At 45.4% G+C, this 22,707-nt stretch overlaps 1 protein-coding gene across 4 annotated transcripts in view; it reads left to right on the top strand.

The window, feature by feature from the left end:
* HERC3 (HECT and RLD domain containing E3 ubiquitin protein ligase 3) overlaps window positions 1-22,707 on the top strand; it is a 143,091-nt gene that overhangs the window by 80,069 nt on the left and 40,315 nt on the right. For all 4 annotated transcript variants that reach the window (XM_034772328.1, XM_034772323.1, XM_034772324.1 and 1 more), the window contains 2 exons: window positions 7,817-8,000; window positions 9,861-9,963. In XM_034772328.1, the coding sequence (XP_034628219.1) occupies window positions 7,817-8,000; window positions 9,861-9,963 (287 nt within the window). The remainder of the gene's footprint in view (window positions 1-7,816; window positions 8,001-9,860; window positions 9,964-22,707) is intronic.

Here is a 22,707-nt window from a genome sequence, read left to right as displayed (position 1 = left end):
CAGACTTTGAAAAGATGTCAGGACCCAGTGGGTTCCATTTCAGCACTTAAATAAGTGACCAGATTTTAAAAAGAGCTTAACTTCCTAACCCCCATTGTTAAGGCCTGGTGCACGCCCCACACCCCACCTCACCTGCACTCTCCCTATAAGGCCCTGTCTATCACTTAAGCCCTTAATGCAGCTGCTAATCTCCCTTTGCAACTGATTATGGGGGAGACCAAATCCGAAAACATGCATCAAGACTGGAACAGAAGACATAGACATCCATATAAATGGCCCTTCCTAGGGCCTGAGCCAAAGATGATACTCGAAATCGTCTGTTCCAGGGTGGAGGGATTCTCTGCAGAGAAGGCTGTCATCCTGTCTGATACAGAAGCAGACATCGTATGCCTGCAAGAGAGAGAGAGAGAGAATAGCACCAAACATCCCTGGCACGCATATAAGTACGAATGCTGAATGCACCGTTTATGGCAGCACAATACTTGCATGTCATAAAAGGCTGATGAAAAACACTGTTGTGAAAGACCATGATATCATGGCTGAACTAGACCAAAAAGCAGTAGTTTCTGTTACATGTGAACAGTTTGCATGGCCAACTGACTTCCACTTGACAGAAAAAACATGCCTTTTCATAGGTGACTTCAACAGTCACCAGACCATGACAACCATGGGGAAGAAGTTTGGAAGTTGGCAGCAACAAACAACCTGACTCTGCGGTATGACCTCCCAGGACTAATACTCCTTCCAAAGTGCATGATGGAACAAGGGGATATTTCTAGCTCTTGCCACTTCTGAAAACGCAGGTAACTTCAGAAGGGAGGTCATGGCAGCAATCCCAAGATCATGGCGTAGGCCAGTGCAAGTCACAATAGAGGCTGCAGTACAATCCAGGAAAACAAAGTACCTGCCGAGATTCAACCTCACAAAGGCTGACTGGGAAGACTTTATCTCTGAATTGGATGAATCCATCTGTATTAGTACTCTGACACACGAGGACTCTGGAGAATTTGTCTTGCTGGTGTGGAAGACTGCCCAAAGAACATCCCGAGGGGATGCTGGACATTATATGTATGGTCTTTCAGAACAAACCCACCAACCATATAAAAGATATTCAGAATTGACGAATCGATGAAGAAACCATTGGGCTTGGGGAAATGCTTGTGAGAGAGATGAGAAAGGAGATGTGCGACTGCTGAAGGTAGATGGTTGAAACAACAAACCTGTGGCACAATAGCAAAAAAGCCTGAGCCACCCTTCGCAAGCGGAACCTGGATGGACAATGACCAAAGTGCACTGCCACAGTCTGTCCCAACCAAGTTACACACCAACTCATCTTAAATGGGAACCCAGCCCACAAAACACAGCGTGAAACAAAACAAATCAAGTGGGAGCCTCACTCACTCCTCACAGAAAGCAAATTCCACAGTGAGCAGCTCAATACTGAGGAGCTCACGGTAGCTATGAAAACTCTGAAATGTGTAAAGGCAGCTGCATGTGATGGTGTATCTAATGAACTATTACTACACCTAGGACACGAGCACAGAAGTATCTACCTGATTTCTTTAACTCTCTTGTAGGGAGACAGTGCAGATACCCAGGCTGTGGAGACAGATCAAAGTGGTTGCACTACTCAAACCACGGAAAGACCTTAACTATGCAAAGATTACTGTATCCTTACTGTATTACGCTGTGGCCAAGTTGTAAACCTAACTTAATAAATGGAAGATGGCTTTGAAGCCTGCAAAATTACAGGGGTAGTGTTTTATAGGTCTGTCAGCTGCTTATGACACTGTGAACCATTGTTCACTTCTTCTGAAATGGGCAAGAATTTAGAGCAATAATAAGATGGTCCAGGTCATCTCCTCTCTGCTCGAGAATCGATGTTTCTCTGTTGAGATGGATGGCTAGAAAAGTAAATGGTGAACTCAGCAGAATGTGTTGCCCCAAAGTTCAGTTCTAGCACCCTTGCTGTTTAATGTCTACACAAGTTACCAACCAGAATTCCCCAGTGTGTAAAGATTTATTTATGCAGATGATCTTTGCATTGCCACCCAATCGGAAAGATTTGAGGACATCAAGCACATTTTAACTGACTCCTTGTGCATATGTCAAGAATATTATTGCACGAAATCCCTGAATGTTAGTTTCAGCAAGATACAAGTGTGTGCCTTCTATCTGAAACACCATCAGACCAAGAGAAAAATCCAGATATCGAGGGATGGTACAATCTTTGAGCATTATAAATATCCATTGTACCTTGGGGGTCACATTAGACTGAATGTTGACATACAAAGAAGTTGAAAAAGGAAAGTGAACTCCAGGATCTGTGTACTTCAAAAAAATTGCGAATACAAAATAGGGAGCTAGTCCCAAAACACTCTGAGCAACCAGTGTTGCCTTGTGTTACTCATTTGAGCAGTTCTGTACACCATTATGGTCACACTTGAGCCATGCACACAAAATTGATACTGATCTCAGTCAATCCTGTGGGATCATCACAGGGACTTTGAAACTGACGTCTACACTGACTTGCGGTGATTGCACCACCATCAGTGAGCTCAGTGCTTTCAGTAGGAAGGCAAGAGAGACAAAAACAGATGCATGATCCAAGACACTCATTGTATGGACACATTCCACCACCCAAGAGGCTGACGCCCAGAAAGAGCTTTGCATCTGAAAATTCCTCACCACAAAATACCACAGTGGAAGGCTACAGAATAACAAAATGATGAGAGAGGCTAATGATCCTGGAGAACCTGGCTCCTTCAGAACAACTGCCCTCACACACTGTCCTAGAAGGAGAACGCTGGTATGCTCTAAACTGAGTAAGAGCTGGAGCGGCAAAGATTGGTGACAGGATGACCAAGTGGAAGCTGAGGAAGGACCCCAAATGTGAATGCAGAGAGCAAACACGGAGAGCCTAAGGCAGTGCCCTCTGTCAAGATCTTCCACCCCTGAGGTACTGCTTGAGATAAGCAATAACATCAGGTCTTGGTTGTGGTTTTGGAGCTAGATGATGATGATGAGCTGCTTATGTAGTGTATAGGGCACTGAGTAGTCACTCCACAAATGGTGATTTTCACCCTTTGAGATTTTGCAGGACAGATACTGTACATGACAGTAAATTTACTGAATGAGGTTAAGACCAGCAGACTTACTGTTAACTCTTTGAAGCAGAAGCCATCTATTTTTATGCATATCTGATACAGTGGGGCCTTGATCAGGAGCCGTAGGTGCTACAACACAAATAGTAATTAACTCCTTTCAACTTGAACCAGCTCCTTGGGTTGGAACCAACACACCTACCTTTTTTCTTTTTTTCAGCTATTAAACTGTTTTCTTCTCTTAATCCTGTAATCGGATTTTTACAAAGACCGTTTTTACTGGAAACTGCACATAATTCTTTTTGTGATAGTGACACAGTGTGATTCAGTGACTACTCGGTAGCATGTCTTGGGATTGGCATTGGAAATCTTCAAGAAGTTGGCAAACTTGATGAAATCCTTTTCTTCTAATCTGATTATGTAAAAAAGAGTTCTGATTGTTTCTCAAAGAGTTGGGAAGCAGAATCTGTAGCCCCAAGACTGGGGTAATGAAAGAGTTGTCTGTAGGCTGACTTTTAGTAACCACTATAACAAACATCTTAGGGTATGTCATCACTAGAGCAAAAGTGTGTTTTTTATCTCAAGATGACTTTGCCGCTGTAAAATCCTAATGGAGACCAGGCACAGTAGTGTTTATCTCCGAGTAGCTAACTGAGGTCAACCCTGGGTGTGGGTGCTGTAGGGTTGACCTGGGTCCACTACACTGAAGTAAAAAAAAAAATCCATGCCTTGTGTCCACTGGGATGTAAATAACACACCTTTCTGCAGTGAAGACAAAACCTTAGGACACATCTACCCTGGGGAAAGAAGTGTATATGTTAGCTTGGCCTAGGGTAAAGCACAAATGGTTGTAGCCTGAAACAAACATTTAGGGAGTGTCCAATTTAGTCTTTGTAAATGTGTTAATGAACTGGAGGTTGAAAAACTCTAGAGAGGGAGGAGCCTAGACTAGACTTTAGCTCAATCAGTTTAGCAAATGATGAAGTAGAACTGTTTTCTCTTGACTAGAATTCTGAAGGTATAGAGTGTGCTAGAAAACCCGAGCTAGCATCTAAATTCTAGTCTAGACAAAGCCTAGCTGGCCACCCATAGTCACCTGTCATCACTACTGGTTAGTTTGCCCTTTGGACTGCCCCTCATTGTTGAAAATTCATTTAGATCCACTTGTTTCCACCTTCCCAGGGTAAATAATGCTTCTTGCCCATTATTGTTCCAAATACCACACCAACATGCCCCTCGGAGTGCAGATGAAACGGGATTTGGTTAACCAGTGACTCTTCAGGGTTTCATTGCTTGATGGTTTTCCCCTCCATTCCTCTGTGCTCTGGAGGCAGTGAGACAGATCTGCTGCACTTCCCTATCCCAATAACCTGCTGAATGTACACCTTTAAGTATTTCATACTTCAATACTGCTTACTTGGATATTGGTATACTGAATAGGTGTATAATTTTAAGGAAAAGTAAACTGTGAAGTGTCTGCAGCGTTCCCTTCTCAGAATTGCCTCGTAGGATTTTACATCAAAATGACAATGTTCCAGATAACGTTCATATAAACAACTTCTGTTGAAGCCACAAGGGCAGAAAAGAGATGTTGGGCAACAGATCAGTGTTTAGTGTCTTGACATTATCAGTGGGAATTTCCCCCAGGGCTCAGTCAACTGTCAAGAAAACAACAACAAAAGACGTACACTGGATAACAAAACTTCCCTCCCCCTGCCTCCTTATTTCAGGTTTTCATGTCTCTCTCTGTTGTTTCCTTTCTTAATTTCTCACATTTCCCTTGCGCATGGTACCCAAGAGCATATATAAGAATCTCTTTCTCCCATTCTTTGGGAGGTCACTGTTTTGTTTTTTGATTGTGTCCTGCTTTCTGTCTATTGGACTCTGCTCCGTTTCCTGACTCGCTTAGCAAGCAAACAATAGTGTGAACTGTTACCAAATGTCATGCAGAAACAACTGCTGGAAGAATTCGGGGAAGTCACGTCCACCCACATCCCAAAGAGCAGCCCACAGACCAGCTTTAGGAGGTCTCTGAGTTTGCCATATTACTATAGGGCTAATACACGGCAATGTACCGAAAACAGCTTTAAAGGGAAATATTGCTGGGACTTTGCATGAATAATGTTCGTGTGAAATTAGGCATTTGTGTAGTATCCTGGTCAAAATGTAGTGCGGAGAGGAAGGAGGGTGGACAATAAATGTGCCCTTAGCAAGAGGTGGAGGAGTCATAATGAGGCCTGGCACAAGATTCTGGCTTTTGGTGCCAAAGGCTACAGGACATTGTGTTTTATTCCAGTATTGTTCTTGACCACCCCCAAAGCAAAACAGTGTAGTTCTTGTAGTCCGGGAGAAGCCTGCTACTTCTTGCCAAGCTCTGTCAGGGCTGGTTTGCATAGTTTTTGCTCCAATTGAACGCTAAGAAAACCATTTCCTTCAAATTGGTATAACTCCTTTGTTGTGTGGACCCAGTTATACCCTATCAAAGTGCTTATAACACACTGTACCCTTATACGCACATTGACACCAGTATAACTGCATCCACAGTAGGGCTGTACCACTTTAACTCCATCGGCAGCGGACTGCACTCAGCCACGTTCGGACAACGCACGGAAGGTGTGGCTATCTCCTCCACAAGTGGACAATCAAAGAATCAACAAATTGTGACTCACCATGGACAACTATCCCATTCACATGTACAGTGGGGGACCCACCCAGCTATCCGTGAAAGCATTAGATTGGCTTTTGAATCTCAAGATTCAACTATAATCCCAGCCAATTGCTTTTCAAATGCCACATGAAAGAAGAGGATGACTCCATTGGGTTGTTTACCAATTTAGTAAGCTGGAGCAAAAACTGTATGTAGAAATACCCTAATATTTTATTCTAATCCAGGGATCGGCAAGCTTCGGCACGCAGCCCATCAGAGTAATCCGCTGGCGGGCTGCAAGACATTTTGTTTACGTTGACCGTCTGCAGGCACGTCTCCACACAGCTCCCAGTGGCCGCGGTTCGCCGTTCCTGGCCAATGGGAGCTGCAGGAAGTGGCACTGGCCACAGGGATGTTCTGGCCGCTGCTTCCCACAGCTCCCATTGGCTGGGAGTGGTGAACTGCAGCCATTGGAAGCTCTGGGGGTCCGTGCCTGCGGACGGTCAACGTAAACCAAATGTCTTGCGGCCCGCCTGACGGGCCATATGCTGAAGGTTGCCAACCCCAGTTCTAATCTTTTCTAAATAAGCCGTCTCTTAATTTAATCCTTATGTAGAAACCATGGCACCCTCTACTGGCAGTCTCCAATATTGCATGAGTTCACTTAACCATACAGTATTAGCATTTTTTAAATGAAGAAAGTCTCACATGCATTTGTAGGAATAAACACTTCAGCTGAGTCACTTCTTTCACCCGGCCTGGCCCTCTGTGTAAATTAGAGGAACGTCAGGGCTGCTTTTAACTTCAACCCAGCTTCCCAGGGCCCCTATGAGTTCTTAAAAAGCCAGAAATAGCTGTAGCACGGGGCACTTGATCCACAACATCCTCCTGCCCTCAGCCCTCCTACTTCTTCCTCCAGTCCACCCTCAGCATACCCCATAAGTTAGGCGTGGAAGCAGGGCTGGCACACAGCTCTGACACCAGTTCTGCATTGACCATGGAGGCCCTTGTGCCAAGGATATTCTCAGGGAGCAATTTCTAGGTCTTTCGGAGCTCCTTTACACTGCCAGAGTGGATCTTCGTGTAACTAAGAATCAGGTCCTTTGCCTTTCGCTGTTTTCTGTCCGTTACTCGGGTTAGCTGTTACTGGGAGGTATCTGACTCTAGAATTTCCTTGTATCTTTTTCCTTCACAGCCCTCAGCACACACAGCACCTGTGTTAATGGGAAAGAGAGGGAAGTTATTGTAGGTTTAGACCAAGGCTTTCTAAAACAGGCCCTCCTCTGAAGGCCAGTGAGCTCTGTCCAACAGGTGCCTAAATATAGACTTCTTAGGCTCTTCTTTTTGAAAATCTTGGCCAGGGTCTCTGTCCCTTTGGTTTGACTCCCAGTCCTCAGGGCATCAGGAAGCAGCAGGTCAGTGTAGAGAAAGCAGGAAATGCAGTGCTGAGTGATTTCCCCTCTCCCGCCCCTGTTCCTTAGTCACTTTACTAGATGGCTGAAAGGAGCAGTAAGTTATTTCATGCACGTCTTAAACATAGGGCTGGGAGAGCTGTGCTGAGGGGCTGGTGTGTCCTATGGAGACCTAATGCTGACTTCCGCTTCCGTGGAACATCAGCTGTAATGTGCACAGCCAAGGAAAGGACTCCACACCTCAGCAGCTCCCAAAGGCTCAGCTGACTCCTAGCCCTCGATGCTCTGCCCTGGAGTGGGTTTGTATTCAGAAGGCACAGCATGTGCTATCTGAGGAGCTCTCCACTGCCATTGGGTCAAACAGGCCCTCGATGCCACTTGCTCTTTTGACTCTTTACACTCGTGTGTACCCTTACCAGAGAGGCCTTCAGACATGAGGCAGACTGGAAGCATTTCACTCCAGCCTCCTGAACAGCATGTCCATTTTATTCATAATACACAGGAGTCCCCTTTTTAAACCTGATTGAGCGTGTGTCCCCCTATAGCTTCCAGCCCACCGCGTGAACGGTCACTTCCGGACAGTTTTAATAAACCCCAGCAATGTGAATAACAATATTTTCTCTCTCTCCCCTATCCTTCTCTCAATACACCAGGCAGGAATTTGTTGAGGCTTACTTGAATTACATCTTCAATCTCTCAGTCCATGAGTGGTATATCGCTTTCTCCACCGGCTTCCTGAAGGTGTGTGGTGGGAAGGTCCTGGAACTCTTCCAGCCCTCAGAGCTGAGGGCCATGATAGTAGGGAACAGCAACTACAACTGGGAGGAACTGGAAGAGGTAAGCTGCCATGGAGCATCTTTTCTGTTTGTCTTCATGGGCACAGAAACCAGTAAGAATGGTCCAGTGGTTGGGGCGCTAGTCTGGTTCCTCAATCTGACACAGACTTTGTGTGTGACCTTGGGCTTGTCATATTGCTGTCTTAATTCCACATCTGTAAAATGTGGGTAATAGCACTCCCCTGCCTCACAATCGGTGTTGGGAGGAGAAGCCCATTGAAGATTGTGAGGTGCTCAGATATGATGGTAATAGGGGCCACCTTAGTACCTAGAAGATAGTTTATCATATGGGTAGTATTAAGTATGTCCATGATCTGGACACTGGGTGCCCACTGCTAAGGGTTGGGATGGGATAGAGCCCTCAACCTCTTATGGGAACTTCCTCTTGTCTCCTCACTAGAGCACCGTCTCCTGAGTCCCTTGAAAGTCATATTGCCAGTAAGCTTTCCTGCCACTAACAAAGGAAGGCAGGAAGAGAAGGATTTGCACTATCTTTGGTTAAGGGGAAGTCTGGATTCAGTGGAGGATATGAACACAGCATAGCTGGTCCCTCTCTCAGGGGGAAATTCACCCTGGGGCAGAGAGGGCAGCAGAAGGCCAAGAGCTCGAGTGGAACTCAAGTAGTACTCAGGGCTTGTGCTGCCCCTCTGCATGAGGGTGAATTGTACCCTCTAAATACAAGCATGTAATCTAGTTTCTTTCCCCATTCCACACCTTATAAGTAGTGCTGGGCTTGTACTGTAGAACAGTGGTTTTCAAACTGTGGGTCACGACCCAGTACTGGGTCGCAGAATGTAAGACACTGGGTCGCGACGGCTCTGGTCATCACCACCGACCAGGCCGTTAAAAGTCCTGTTGGCAGTGCTGCCTGGCTAAGGCAGGCTAGTCCCTATCTGTTCTGACACCGCGCTGTGCCTCGGAAGCGGTCAGCAGCAGCTCCGGTTTCTAGGCGGGGATGCCACTGGGCTCCGCGCACTGCCCCCACACTGAGCACTGGCTTCGCACCGGGAACCGGCCAATGGGAGCTGGCAGGGGAGGCGGTCCCCATGGGCGAGAGCCACGCGTTGGCGCTTGCGCATCTCCACCTAGGAGCTGGACGTGCTACTGGCCGCTTCTGGGGTACAGCATGGTCCACAGTCCCAGAACAGGCAGGAAGCCTGCCTTAGCACCCCCGCTGCACCACTGACTGGGAGCCGCCCGAGGTAAGCCCATGCCCCAATCCCGTGCCCCAATTCCCTGCCCTGAGCCCCCCCCCCCAACCTACCTGGAGCCCCTTCCTGCACTCCAAATCCCTCATCCCTGGTCCCATCCCGGAGTCTGCACCCCAAGCCCAAAGCCCTGACCCTCTCCCGCACCCCAATCCCCTGCCCCAGCCCTGAGCCCCCCCCAAACCTGGAGCCCCCTCCTGCACTCCAAACCCCCCATTCCCAGCCCCACCCCAGAGCCTGCACCCCCAACCTAGAGCCCTGATCCCAACCCCCTGCCCCAGCCCAGAGCCCCCTCCCACACCCTGAACCCCTCATTCCTGGCCCCACCCCGCAGCCCTCACCCCTGCACCCCAACCCTCTGCCCCAGCCCTGAGTCCCTCCCACATCCCAAACCCCTCATCCCCAGCTCCATTGAGTCATGGGCATCAACAATTTTCTTCAACTGGATCGCCAGAAAAAAAGTTTGAAAACCACTGCTGTAGACAATAAATTATCACGCATGGTATTGTTAGTATATCAGCAGGTATTCTTGGATTTCTAAACTGTGCTTTTTATTAATTAAATACCTCCTGCTTAGGATTCTAAGGAAGTGGAGGTTAGTTGTGGGCCATCACTTTCTCTCATAAGAATAAAGTTTGTGCCTCTTTTAACAGTGTGCCATCTACAAGGGGGACTACTCTGCTACACACCCAACAGTGAGAATGTTCTGGGAAATCTTTCATGAATTTCCCTTGGAAAAGAAGAAGAAATTTCTTTGTAAGTATCTTGCAGTGGTATTAGCCACGTCTTGAAATTGTAGAGCCAGATTCGAACCTCAGCTATATTGGTGAAATCTCGAGTAGCTGCACTGACTCTTGCTGCACAATCAAAGCGGAAAGGTTGGTGTCTAAATAAGAACTACTAGCCAGAATAGCTTTTACCTTTCTCCTCCTGTTCCTTTTCTCTCCCATGTTAAGTCTGGCACTAAAGATCCCTGTAGTCCAGTGGTTCTCAAACTTATTTGGCTATGCCCCCACTTCCTTGTGTCTTAAGTCGCTTACGCTCCCGCCCTCCCCCTCCCCCATACATGTGTCGCCACCCAGCTCTGAAGGCAGCACCGTGCCAGCAGCAGCACAGAAGTAAGGGTGACAATTTGAAAAGTGGTATTTGTCAATATCACTTTTCAGAGCCAATTTTGCATGCCATTGCCACCTTTACTTCTGTGCTGCTGCCACCCCGAAGCTGCCCGCTGGAGCCATGCCGCCGCCTCCTGGTGAGGGATTGGGCAGGGGAGGGGAAAGGAGAGCCCGAGCCCAGGCAGTGGGGTTCTGACTGTGCTTCCCCTTTATCCCATCCCCCCCACCTCCCAGGTGTGCATGGCCCTTCTACACAAGTCCCAGCCATCCAGGGCTGACAGCTGGAGCTCTTAAAAAGAAAAGAAAAAAGGCACACAGCTCACACCTCCCTTGACACATTCCCAAGGAAGGCATGGAAAATACAAAAAGTAATTTCTCTGTGGTGGGAAGTATAATGCCGCTATGTTCCCGTTGCATACCGAGTAAGTACCCTGCTTTGGCAGGGGAAGCCAAAGCTGCAAATAGCTTACCAAAGCTTTCAGTCCTGGTCAGTATGGACTTTCAAGTGAACTCAGTGACCTTAACCATGATCAAGGAACTTTGGATGTTGGCCCATCCCTGAAAATCCTTCCATTAAACGTTCCATTCTCTAGTCCCTAACGTTGAAACGTAACACAGTTGTAATCTGCCTCCAGGAGACATGTCATCTCTCTTTCTGCCAGCTGCCTTAACATCAAAGGTTATGACCTTTAGAGTGACTTTCGGCATAGTAAATATGCTGTGCTGCCTATGTTAGAGCCAATCTTGCTGGCACGGAGCCACTCCCATCTAATTCAGACCTCTGTGATACTGTGAGCGTTGGTCATTTCAGAGTGGCAAATGCGTACAAGTCACCCGGCCTACTCCAGGCTCTTAGGGTCCCACACCCTACCATCTATGTTGGAGACTTTACTAGCCACTGGGATACAGATAGTCTGATCAAAATGGAGTTGACTTTTTTGACTGAGTCTCACTCCATGACCTTCTCCTCATCCATGATCCAGAACAACAGGGTACTTTTCATTCTGCCAGATGGAAACAAGACTACTTCCCTGGCCTCACCTGGACCATCAGTACAGGCAGTCATTCATTTCAAGCTGTAAGCAGTGTATTGAAAAACTTTCCACACCTGATAAATGTTACAAATGCAGATAAGGACAAAATGTTTGACGGAGAGGTGAAGAAGAAATAGTGACAATACAAACAGTGCATACCAAAAAACAAAGAAGACCTCCAGCCTTTCACCACAGATTAAATTTAAATTGAAAACAGGTAACGTCTGTGGGCTTGGTAACCTCTCCCACAAATTCCTGAAGAACCTGGTAAAAACTAGCAGAAAATGGCTAGCCATCTTTCTGTCTAAAGCCATCCAGGAAAATAAAATACCTAAGATTTGGGGCAGAGCAAAAGTAATAGCCCTGTCAAAACCTGACTACCGACTGCAATATGTTACCAGCCCATCTCTTTGCTAAGCTGTGTGTACAAATTACTTGAAAGGCTTATCCTTCAAAGAATTGCCTCCACCACTGATGGTATCCAAAGTGTAGATTTAAGCAGGTTTCAGATCAAACTGCATAATTGTCATCAAATACTGGCACAATTTGGCATCCAGGTCTACTGTACGGATTGTCATTGGTCCTACCAAAGTGGGTTGTCACAGCTGTGGATCTGTTGCAGAGAGGCTATCAGTTCCAAGGTCTACTTGGACAAAAGACCAGCTCCTGGAGGTCCCAAAATAATGGTCTACCTCAGGACTCAGTTCTAGCAGTAACACTTTTCAACCTCTTCCCAACTGACCTTCCCAATCAGGGCCGGCTCCAGGCACCAGCGCAGCAAGCAGGTGCCTGGGGCGGCCAATGAAGAGGGGCGGCACATCCGGCTCTTCGGTGGCAATTCGGTGGCGGGTCCCTCAGTCCCTCTTGGAGGGAAGGACCTGCCGCTGAATTGCTGCCGAAGAATGAAGTGGCGCAGTGGAGCTGCCGCCCAAGTGCCGTCGATCGCGATCATGGCTTTTTTTTTTCCCCGCCGCTTGGGGCGGCAAAAACCCCGGAGTCATCCCTGTTCCCAATGCCGCTGCCAGGCATTTTATTGATGCAGATGATAGCTGTTTGGCACTACAGGACCGGGATTTCAGTCACCTAGGAGAAGTTCTGAATGCTGACCTGAAAGAGGTGGCCTGTTGTTGTAAAAGATGAAGACTTAAAGCTCGTACCAAAAACAGTTTCCAGCTGCTTCCACATAGGCCACACCAAAGCCAATAAACTGTTCAGTATCTTCCTGAATGGACAGGCTGGACCAGGACCCAAAGACTGTGTATCTGTATCACACCTTGACTTTCAGGGGACACCTTCCCAAGGCCTCTCTGAAACTAAAAACCTGGAGAGCCAGGGCACAGACTCTAAGACACTCTGGGCTCACCTTGTGCTATTCTATGGCAGAGTATTGTTCCTGGTGTGGCTCATTTCTGTTCACACAGAACTAGTAGACACTCAGCTGAATGAAACCATGCATATAACAATAGGTACCCTGAGACCGACCAGCCTGGCTCGGCTGCCAGGTCCTGTCCACCATCACTCCTCCTGACATTGTCGCCTTCCAGAATCTGCTCCTTAAGGTGCAAGACTCACCACAACTATCTCTTTAAAGAGTCATTGAAAACTACATGCCATAGCACTGTAATCCCTGCTTAGACAGCACAACTCTGTCTCCCTCTAGTGTCTGGGCCACAGAGAGATTTGATTCTGCAACAGTCTGAACTAACAGCCCTGGGTCTTTTTTAGCCCAGGTAGTAGAGGCTCTTGGTTTTAGATCCAGAAGTCCCGGCTTTGGTCCCTGCTGCTGCTGACCCCTCAGGGGCAATGGAGAGCACAGAAAAGAGACAAACTTTAGTTTCCTTCAAGTATAATAATAATAATAGTTGGTACCATTCTAATCAGCGGAGGGTGAAATTCTCAAAGGCACCTTTAGAGATTAGCTGCCATTTTCACTCAAGTATCAGAGGGGTAGCCGTGTTAGTCTGGATCTGTAAAAAGCAACAGAGAGTCCTGTGGCACCTTTAAGACTAACACATGCATCTGACAAAGTAGGTATTCACCCATGAAAGCTTATGCTCCAATACATCTGTTAGTCTTAAAGGTGCCACAGGACTCTCTGTTGATTTTCACTCAAGGTCACCAAAACTTCACCTCCCTGCTCCTTTCTTCTCATCACACATTCTTCTTTACAAACTTTTCCTTGGTCCATCCGCCAGCACCCAGATGATCCTCTGTCCCACAGAAACCTGGTGAGGTTAACAGTCCTACTTTCCAGTGGCATTAATTACTCCAGAGCCCTGGGCCGAGATGCTAGAAAAACTGGGCGATAGAAACGAATCCTGTAGAACATGGAGCTTTCCCCAGCACCTCCCATGTTTTTGGTTTCTAAGCTGTTGGTGGTATGGCAAGGAGAAGGATACTTTTGGTTTTTATACAAGTGTCATCTTTTAAGGGGCAACATTGCGGCATGTCTCCCTTGGTGGATCAATGTGTAGATGATTTTGTAAATCAGCATGGCAGAGCGATTGGTGAATATTTCATAAGATGTAGCTGTGGAAGCTTCCCCTTTTCTGTGGCCCTGATTTTCTCATGTGGAGGCTGCCTGTTGTTTCTTTCACCATCTTCTCCCCCCTCCCTCCCGCCTTTGCATGGATTCTTCTGGCCGAACAACCTGCCTTCCCAGCATGCAGCCCTTCCACGTGTGCCACAGCTCTTCTTCTACCCATTGCACACTGGTGTACATTAGTAAGCCTCTCCCTCTGGCCTGACCTCGTCTCCTGGCTACCATCCTAGCCAAACCTCTCCCACTGGGTGCTAGTAGGGGCTGTTCTCCTCACACTTCTTGTTCTGTATCTATATCAGTTTAGAAACCATTGGTGCAAAGCCCAGTGTGGAAGCAATTGTACTCATGTAAGCCCTTTCATACCAGTACAACCAGGAGCTGGTCTTTTGTCCAAGTGCCAGGGGGGTTGCACTGATTTAACGCTTCTAAACCAGTATAGTTAAACTGGTAATAAAAGAATGTGTAGCCAAGCTCCTCTGAGTTTCCAAGCCAGATGCTTGGTTCAGTGGCCACCCCTCCTTTTAACTAAACATACAGGACTTGCTTGTGAACTCCCTTCCCGAGTCACTTACCCTTGCTGTTCTTAGCCAGCATCCAAATCAGCAGCCCTGTTCTCCTGCTCCCTTCCTGCAAGCTGTCTGAGTGCCCTGGGCTGTGTATAGAAGAGAGATGTTCCCTCCCTGAAGCTGGAGCAAAGGCCTTGTTGCAGGCAGGGGGGAGCTTTGGAATGTTGCATGCTGAGTCGCTGGCTCCGTGGCCAGATGACAGGAAAGAAAATGAAACACCAGGATTGTGAGCTGTGAAAAGGCTCTCTCTTCCCTCAAAGCACTGTGAAAACCCTTCCCCCTGGGAAATCAGGGTGGGGTTTAGATTGCAAGTTGTCTGGGGCTCCTGTGTGTCAGTGCAGTACCCCAGGTGCTGCTGTAACAGGAGAATCATGGTTTGTGTTGGATTTACCACGTGAAACCTGCTCAGCCACTTTTCTTTCTCTTATGGTGGTGAAAAATGGAGTTTGCTTTTAGCGAAGGGCTTTGCAGGTGCAATGGGAGGGCCAGAAGGGAGCTGAAATAGAAACAACAAGCAGTGAATATACAGCATCTCCTCTCTCCCTTTGACTTCTTTGCAGGGACCTCTCTGGTGGCAGAGGGGTTTGTTACGGGGGGGGGGGGGAACTCTTCCTCTCCCCTTTTTTGGTCTTGTGTTCTGTTGTAGAAGTGAAGATGCAGAAGTCTGCAAAGTAAAACTGCTGAATTCAGCAGAGCTTGGGCCCTTGTCCCCATAGAGCACTGTCAGCTCATGCTTTACATGCCACGTGGGCACCACCCCAGGGTCTGCATTCTTGCCAGTGCTTGCTGCCTCCTTTGCCAGCACACTTCCTTCCTCCTCCCTCCCTTGCCCTCTTATTCTCCGCAAAGCTGTACCGCCACCCTTCAGGGTGAGTTCATGCCAGCGAGAGATCCGGAAAGAACCAGCGCTCTGCTCTGCTCTGAAGGCTGCACATATCTGTGTCCAGAGCTGTACTGAGGTTCACACGGGGGGGCAGTCCAGCTGCCAGCATTTTTGCAAGGCTAAGATTCAAATGAGCGAGGGTTTCTGTGCCTGCGATGGTAGCTTGTACAGTGGATGATCAGGGGGTGCTGCATGTGAAAGATCTGGGTTTGAGCTAGAGTCTGGGAATCTGTTGTTTAAGGTCAGTACAACAGCTATTTATAACTGCCCTTGTTTATTTTCACATGGCGGAGGCCAGGTTGCAAATTTGTGGCATTTTTTCCATGTTCCAGTCCAGTCTCTTTGTGGTAGTTCTGCTTAGCAGGCAGCCACCAGCCCACTGCTCAGCCGGCCCTGGGCACGGGGAGGGGACAAGCCTGGAAATATTTGCTGTCAATTTATTTTAGCTGATTTAGGTTGCGATTATGCTTTGAATTACAACTGTTAGAGCAACTGTGTGCCTCAGCATCACTACCTTAACTCAAGCATTTTGAAGCATTCTGGTGGGTTGGTCAACCTTCATTTGGATAGGTCCTGCAGATTCAACAGGCAACTGTTGTTTTAATGATTTAGGAGTTGGCAAAAGAGTAATTTTAGGAGCAAAAGTAGTATTAACTTTGTGATTGTTAATGGACAAGCCCTTAAAAGAAGTGATTCAACACATTTCTATGGACTTACATTTAACTTAGAATAATAACTACCATTTATATCTTTAACAAATGTAAAATTAAACCAGCATTCCCCATAGTACATGCCTCCATAAGTACTCCAACCTCCATCATACCAGGTTTCAGTTGTTATGGTAGATTCAACTGAATTGGCAGAAAAGGTTTGCCATGCACAAAAAGACCATCTATTACTATCTGACTGGGGTGATCAATTATTTTTTGTCAAGGTAAGTTGTGGGAGCGTATGTATTAGCAGGAGTGTTGTAAGCAAGACACAAGAAGTAATTCTTCCGCTCTACTCCAAGCTGATACAGCCTCAACTGGAGTATTGTGTCCAGTTCTGGGCGCCACATTTCAGAAAAGATGTGGACAAATTGGAGGAAGTCCAGAGGAGAGCAACAAAAATGATTAAAGTTCTAGAAAACATGACCTATGAGGGAAGATTGAAATAATTGGGTTGTTTAATCTGGGGAAGAGAAGACTGAAAGGGGACATGGTAACAGTTTTCAGGTACATAAAAGGTTGTTACAAGGAGGAGGGAGAAGAATTGTTCTTGCTAACCTTTGAGAATAGGATAAAAAGCAATGGGCTTAAATTGCAGCAAGGGAAGTTTAGGTTGGATATTAAGAAAAACTTCCTAACTGTCAGGGTGGTTAAGCACTGGAATAAATTGCCTAGGGAGGTTGTGGAGTCTCCATGATTGGAGATTTTTAAGAGCAGGTTAGACAAACACCTGTCAGAAATGGTCTAGATAATATTTAGTCCTGCCATGAGTGCAGAGGACTGGACTAGAAGACCTCTCAAGGTCCCTTCCAGTCCTACATTTGTATAAGAGTTTCTATAAATTCCAAATTTCTTGGCCATGTCCAGACTCCAGAGAACATAACAAGGATAATAAAGATAATGATAGTAAGTAAATAAAAAGATTTTGTGGTCCATTCAAAAGCCTCTAGTAGTCCAGATTTGGCCTGCGGTCCTCCTGTTTACTACCCCTCCTATATAGGGTAGCAATTCTACATCCTAAATCAACCTTAGAATCCATTTTTCCAATAAAAACAACACGGAGTCCGGTAGCACCTTAAAGACTAACAGATTTATTAGGGCATAAGCTTTCGTGGGTAAAAAACCTCACTTCTTCAGAACAGTTGCAACTGAACAAGTGAGGTTTTTTACCCACAAAAGCTTATGGCCAAATAAATCTGTTAGTCTTTAAGGTGCCACCGGACTCCTTGTTGTTTTTGTGGATACAGACTAATACCCCCTGATACTTGACATTTTTCCAATAGTATCCACTATTGTAAGCTATTTTATAAAATTAATTATTTTCTCCTAATATGATTTTGAAAGATAAAGTCCTCAGACCATGGTCCCTCTACCACTGAGGGAGCTCGATAACTCAGAACAGTTCTCCCCACGTGAGTTCAACGCTGCTGGATCCCGATAACTTCGGCAGTTTCAAAAAGATCTTATTGCCACTCCTTCATAATCCCACACAATAGACTCGAGGATTCTCATAAAATACCAGGTGGTAACAATGTTCCCTGCACATGTTTCTGAAAAAGAACAAACAAAAACAGAGGGCCTCTCGCCCTGCTTAAATCAATGACAGAGTCTCTAACTCAGTGGGTCTCCAACTTTTTTGCTGGTGACCTCTTTCACACAGCAAGCCTATGAGTGCAACCACCCCTAATAAATTAAACAAACTTTTAAATGTATTTAGCACCATTATAAATGCTGGAGGCAAAGCGGGATTTGGGGTGGAGGTTGACAGCTCCATGTAATAACCTCACGACCCCCTTAGGGATCCTGACCCCCAGTTTGAGAACCCCTGCTCTAACTTTTAGGATTTATCCCCAAAGGGTTTTAATTATCCCCTGTGGTACCACTTTGTCTTCCTTTTTGAGGTAAACATATTTGATAGAGGAACTCCGCTTACTAGTAATAACTAGGGCTGTCAATTAATCGCAGTTAACTCACGCGATTAACTAAAAAAAATTAATCACGATTAAAAAAATGAATCTCGATTAATTGCACTGTTAAACAATAGAATACCCATTGCAGTTTATTAAATATTTTGGATGTTTTTCTACATTTTCAATTATATTGGTTTCTGTTACAACACAGAATACAAAGTGTACTGTGCTCACTTTATATTATTTTTTATTACAAATATTTTCACTATAAAAATTATAAACAAAATAAATAGTATTTTTCAGTTCACCTCATGCAAGTACTGTAGTGCAATCTCTTTGTCATGAAAGTGCAATTTACAAATGTAAATTTTTTTTGTTACATAACTGCACTCAGAAACAAAACAATGTAAAACTTTAGAGCCCATAAGTCCACTCAGTCCTACTTCTTGTTCAGCCAATTGCTGAGACAAACAAGTTTGTTTACACTGATGGGAGATACTGCTGCCTGCTTCTTATTTACAGTGTCACCAGAAAGTGAGAACAGGTGCTCTCATGGCACTTTTGTAGCTGACGTTGCAAGGTATTTACGTGCCCCTTCATGCTTTGGCCGCCATTCCAGAGGACATGCTTCCATGCTGATAATGCTCATTAAAAAAAGAATGCGTTAATTAAATTTGTAACTGAACTCCTTGTTGGGAGAATTGTATGTCTCCTGTTCTGTTTGATGTGCATTCTGCCATATATTTCATGTTATAGCCATCTCGGATGATGACCCAGCACATGCTCGTTTTAATAACACTTTCACAGCAGATTTGACAAAACATAAAAAGGTACCAATGTGAGTTTTCTAAAAGTAGCTACAGCACTTGTCCCAAGGTTTAAGAATCTGATGTGCCTTCCAAAATCTGAGAGGGATGAGGTGTGGAGCATGCTTTCAGAAGTCTTAAAAGAGCAACATTCAGATGCGGAAACTACCAAACGCGAACTGCCAAAAAAGATGCTGGTGGTATCTGACTGAGATGATGAAAATGAACATGTGTCGCCCTGCTCTGCTTTGGATTGTTATCAGGCAGAACCCGTCATCAGCATGGAAGTATGTCCTCTGGAATGATGGTTGAAGTATGAAGGGACATATGAATCTTTAGCGCATCTGGCACATAAATATCTTGCGACACCGGCTACAACAGTGCCATGCAAACGCCAGTTCTCACTTTCAGGTAACATTGTAAACAAGAAGCGGGCAGCAGCATCTCCTGCAAATTGTAACCAAACTTGTTTGTCTGAGCGATTGGCTGAAGTAGGACTGAGTGGATTTGTAGGCTCTAAAGTTTTACATTGTTTTATTTTTGAATGCAGTTATTTTTTGTACATAGTTCTACATTTGTAAGTTCAACTTTCATGATAAAGTGATTGCACTACTGTTTTTTACAGTGCAAATATTTGTAATAAAAAAATATAAAGTGAGCACTGTACACTTTGTAGTCTGTTTGTAATTGAAATCAATATATTTGAAAACGTAGAAAACATCCACAAATATTTTTAAATGGTATTCTATTATTGTTAACCGCACGATTAATGGTGCTATTAATCGTGATTAATTTTTTTAAATTGCACGATTAACCACAATTAATTTTTTTAATCGCCTGACAACCCTAGTAATAATATAGGGTCCCTCCCAATAGGAAGAGAAGGCATATCCCTTTTCCCTAGACATTTTACCATTACTTGACTCCCTACTTAAAGCTCTATTCCTTTGTTATGGAGAAATCCTCTTTGCAGTTTCCATCTGCTTTCTCCTAACAGCTGAGCTGCTCTTTTGCTCACTCCAGCAAGTCTAGTTTTCAGTTGCTCTAGAAATCTATCAGCCGACACTACTGCTTGCCACTCTGTTGAAACAGGAGCGTACCAGATCACTGGTAACTTCATCGGTCTACCTATCATTAATTCAAATGGGCTATATCCGGTCAGGGCCAGCTCCAGGCACCAGCGAAGTAAGCAGGTGCCTGGGGAGGCCAATAGAAAGGGGCGTCACGCCGTCTGTTATTGGGGCAGCACCAGGGCCGGCTCCAGGCACCAACTTAAGAAGCAGGTGTTTGGGGCGGCCAAGGGAGAGGAGCGGCACCTGCTGCAATTCGGGGGCGGCAGGTCCCTCACTCCCTCTAGGAGCGAAGGACCTGCCGCTGAATGGCCGCTGCCAATCGCGGCTATTTTTTTTTTCCAATTGCCGCCGCTGATCGCGATCGCGGTGTTTTTTTTGTTTTTTGTTTTGCTTGGGGCAGCAGAAATGCTGGAGCCGGCCCTGGGCAGCATGTCCGGGTCTCTGGCGGCAATTCAGCGGCGGGTCCTTCAGTCCCTCTCTTCCTCTTCGGCGGCAGCTCAATCAGTTTTTTTTTCTTCTTCTTCTTCTTCGCCACTTGGGGTGGCAAAAAAGCTGGAGCCGGCCCTGTATCCGGTAGAGGCACTAGTAGCTGCTCGAAGAGCCATCAGAATTTGTGGTAATTTAATGTCCCAAATTCCTTTCCACTTTCAGTCACAATCTTTCTAAATACCTCTTTAACTGTGCGGTTTGACTGCTCCACATTCCCACTAGCCTGATGATGGTAAGGGAAATGGAATCTCTGCTTGATTCCATAGAGCTTGCATAGTAAATGGGATCCCTGGTCAGATTCAAGAATAATAGGAATTCCCCGCCTAGGCACCACAGGTTCAGTCAGAAACCTAGCAGCATTTAAAGCAGTGTTAGTTTTTACAGGGAAAGCAGCTACAATCCATTTTGTGAACGTAGTCACTATTACCAAGAGGTATTTATTTCCTCTACGTGTGGTATAATTGACTTGAACCATGGACCATATATCCTTTGGGATTTTTAAGGGAATCTTGCTTCTCTCCTGATCTGCATTAACAGCAACACACTATAAGCAATTTCTGACATTGGTCAATATCAGATTTTACAGAGGGCCACCAAGCTGTTTGCAACAGACTTTCAGTTGAACAAGCAATGCCCTGATGACTCCCTGGATCATGTGCAAGATAAATGATCTCACTTCTTAAATGTTTAGGCACTACCCACACCCATTGGCCTTGGGCTGTGCAATGAGTAGCCCCTGCCCCTTTCAGGTAATATTCTAAGAGAAACTCCTCCCTCACTAGCCTTTTTAAAGAGACATTTCAGAGTTAGATCTTTGTTCTGCATTGCAGCGGGACTATCTGTATTTTCTGGCTCTTTTGTTTGAATCCTTGCTACAACATTTTGTTTTGGAGGTTGCCAGCAGGGTCCATTTAATGCTCCCTGTTTAGCTTCAAAGTCAGCCCAATTATTCCATTCTACCATGGGTCCTTTCTTTCGATGAGCTTTAACTTTGCCAATTAACGTTTTACCTATTCTCCTTTTCAAAAGGGTAATTATATACCGGTATAATTCAGCATGTACTACAGGTTACCATCTGAACAACACACAGCATTTTCTTCCCATTCTGGAAGCCAATCAACTAGAGCCAAACAGACCCATTGAGAAACAGAATACAAGGATAGATCTTTTTCTAAAGAAACATTTTCCAAGACACAGCAACTGCAGCCAATTCAGCATACTGAGCCGACTGTATATTACATTTTCTTGCAATCAGTGTCTGATTGACAGGATCTACAAGTGCAAAACCAATGTAGGCTTTTCCAGCTACGGGGTACAACCAAACCTGAATAGATTTTTGTTCAGAAAAGGTTTCTCATCCCATTTTGGAGCCTCAGAAAGGTACCTCTTTCGAGTGGTCAGCTGAGGAAATGGGCACTCATGGGGATTCCCACCTATCAATAATAATAAAGCAGTTTTAGATGGTCCAGTTAGAACCTCTACCTGCAAATCTCGATCCATTAAAGCAAAAGTCCAGCAAGCCAGCTGGACCCGCCTACCTTAAATTGATACCCGCCTACCTTAAATTTTCCCAGAGAAAAGATATTTTACAAGGGTGTGAGGAGTCCTAAAGACTGCAGTGTTTAATCCTGTAAGATTCAAAATGCTGAATGGCCCAATACGCTGCTAGAACTTGTTTTACGCATGCAAAAAAAATGTTCTCCATTCGGCTAAAAAGCCGAGAAGCATAAGCAATAGGTTTATCCTTGCCCAACTGATGTTGCATTAACACTGCAGAAAGAGTAGTAGATGAAGCTCCTACTGCTAAAATAAAAGGTGTTTGTGGGTTAGGATGTGCCAGTGCAGTTATCTGGACAAGTTTTTATTTTAAGACCCGTACTGCTTGACCATGTTCTGACTTCCATTCCCAAATTTCTCCCTTCTTGAGAATTTTATACAGGGGTTTAACAATTTCAGCAAATCCTGGAATACATTCCCTATTGAATCCTGCTAATCCCAGGAAGGTTCTCAGTTCATGTTCAGATATTGGTATAGGGAGGTCTGAGATAGTTCGGACTCACTCCTGAAGGGGCTGTCTGCGATCATGGCCAATTTCAATTCCCAGGAAGGATACTTTATTCCTGGCTATCTGGGCCTTTTTCCCATTTAATTTTAATCTTGCCTCACTCAGTAATTTAAACAACCAAGTTAGTACTTCTGTATGTGCTTCTTCAGTGTCTGTGGCAACTAATATGTCATCAACATACAACAATACTTGATTAGTTTCCAAAAGAGGAGCCAGAACTTTGGTTATGGCTGCAGGAAATAATGTGGGAGAGTTATTAAACTCCTGAGGAAGTCAGGTCCATGTAAATTGTTGACCTTTATTTGTG

This window comes from Trachemys scripta, chromosome 5 (assembly GCF_013100865.1).
Source record: "Trachemys scripta elegans isolate TJP31775 chromosome 5, CAS_Tse_1.0, whole genome shotgun sequence".
Lineage (NCBI taxonomy): Eukaryota > Metazoa > Chordata > Testudines > Emydidae > Trachemys > Trachemys scripta.
The sequence above is the reverse complement of the archived record's forward strand: the minus strand, read 5'-3'. Positions and strand labels throughout refer to the sequence as shown.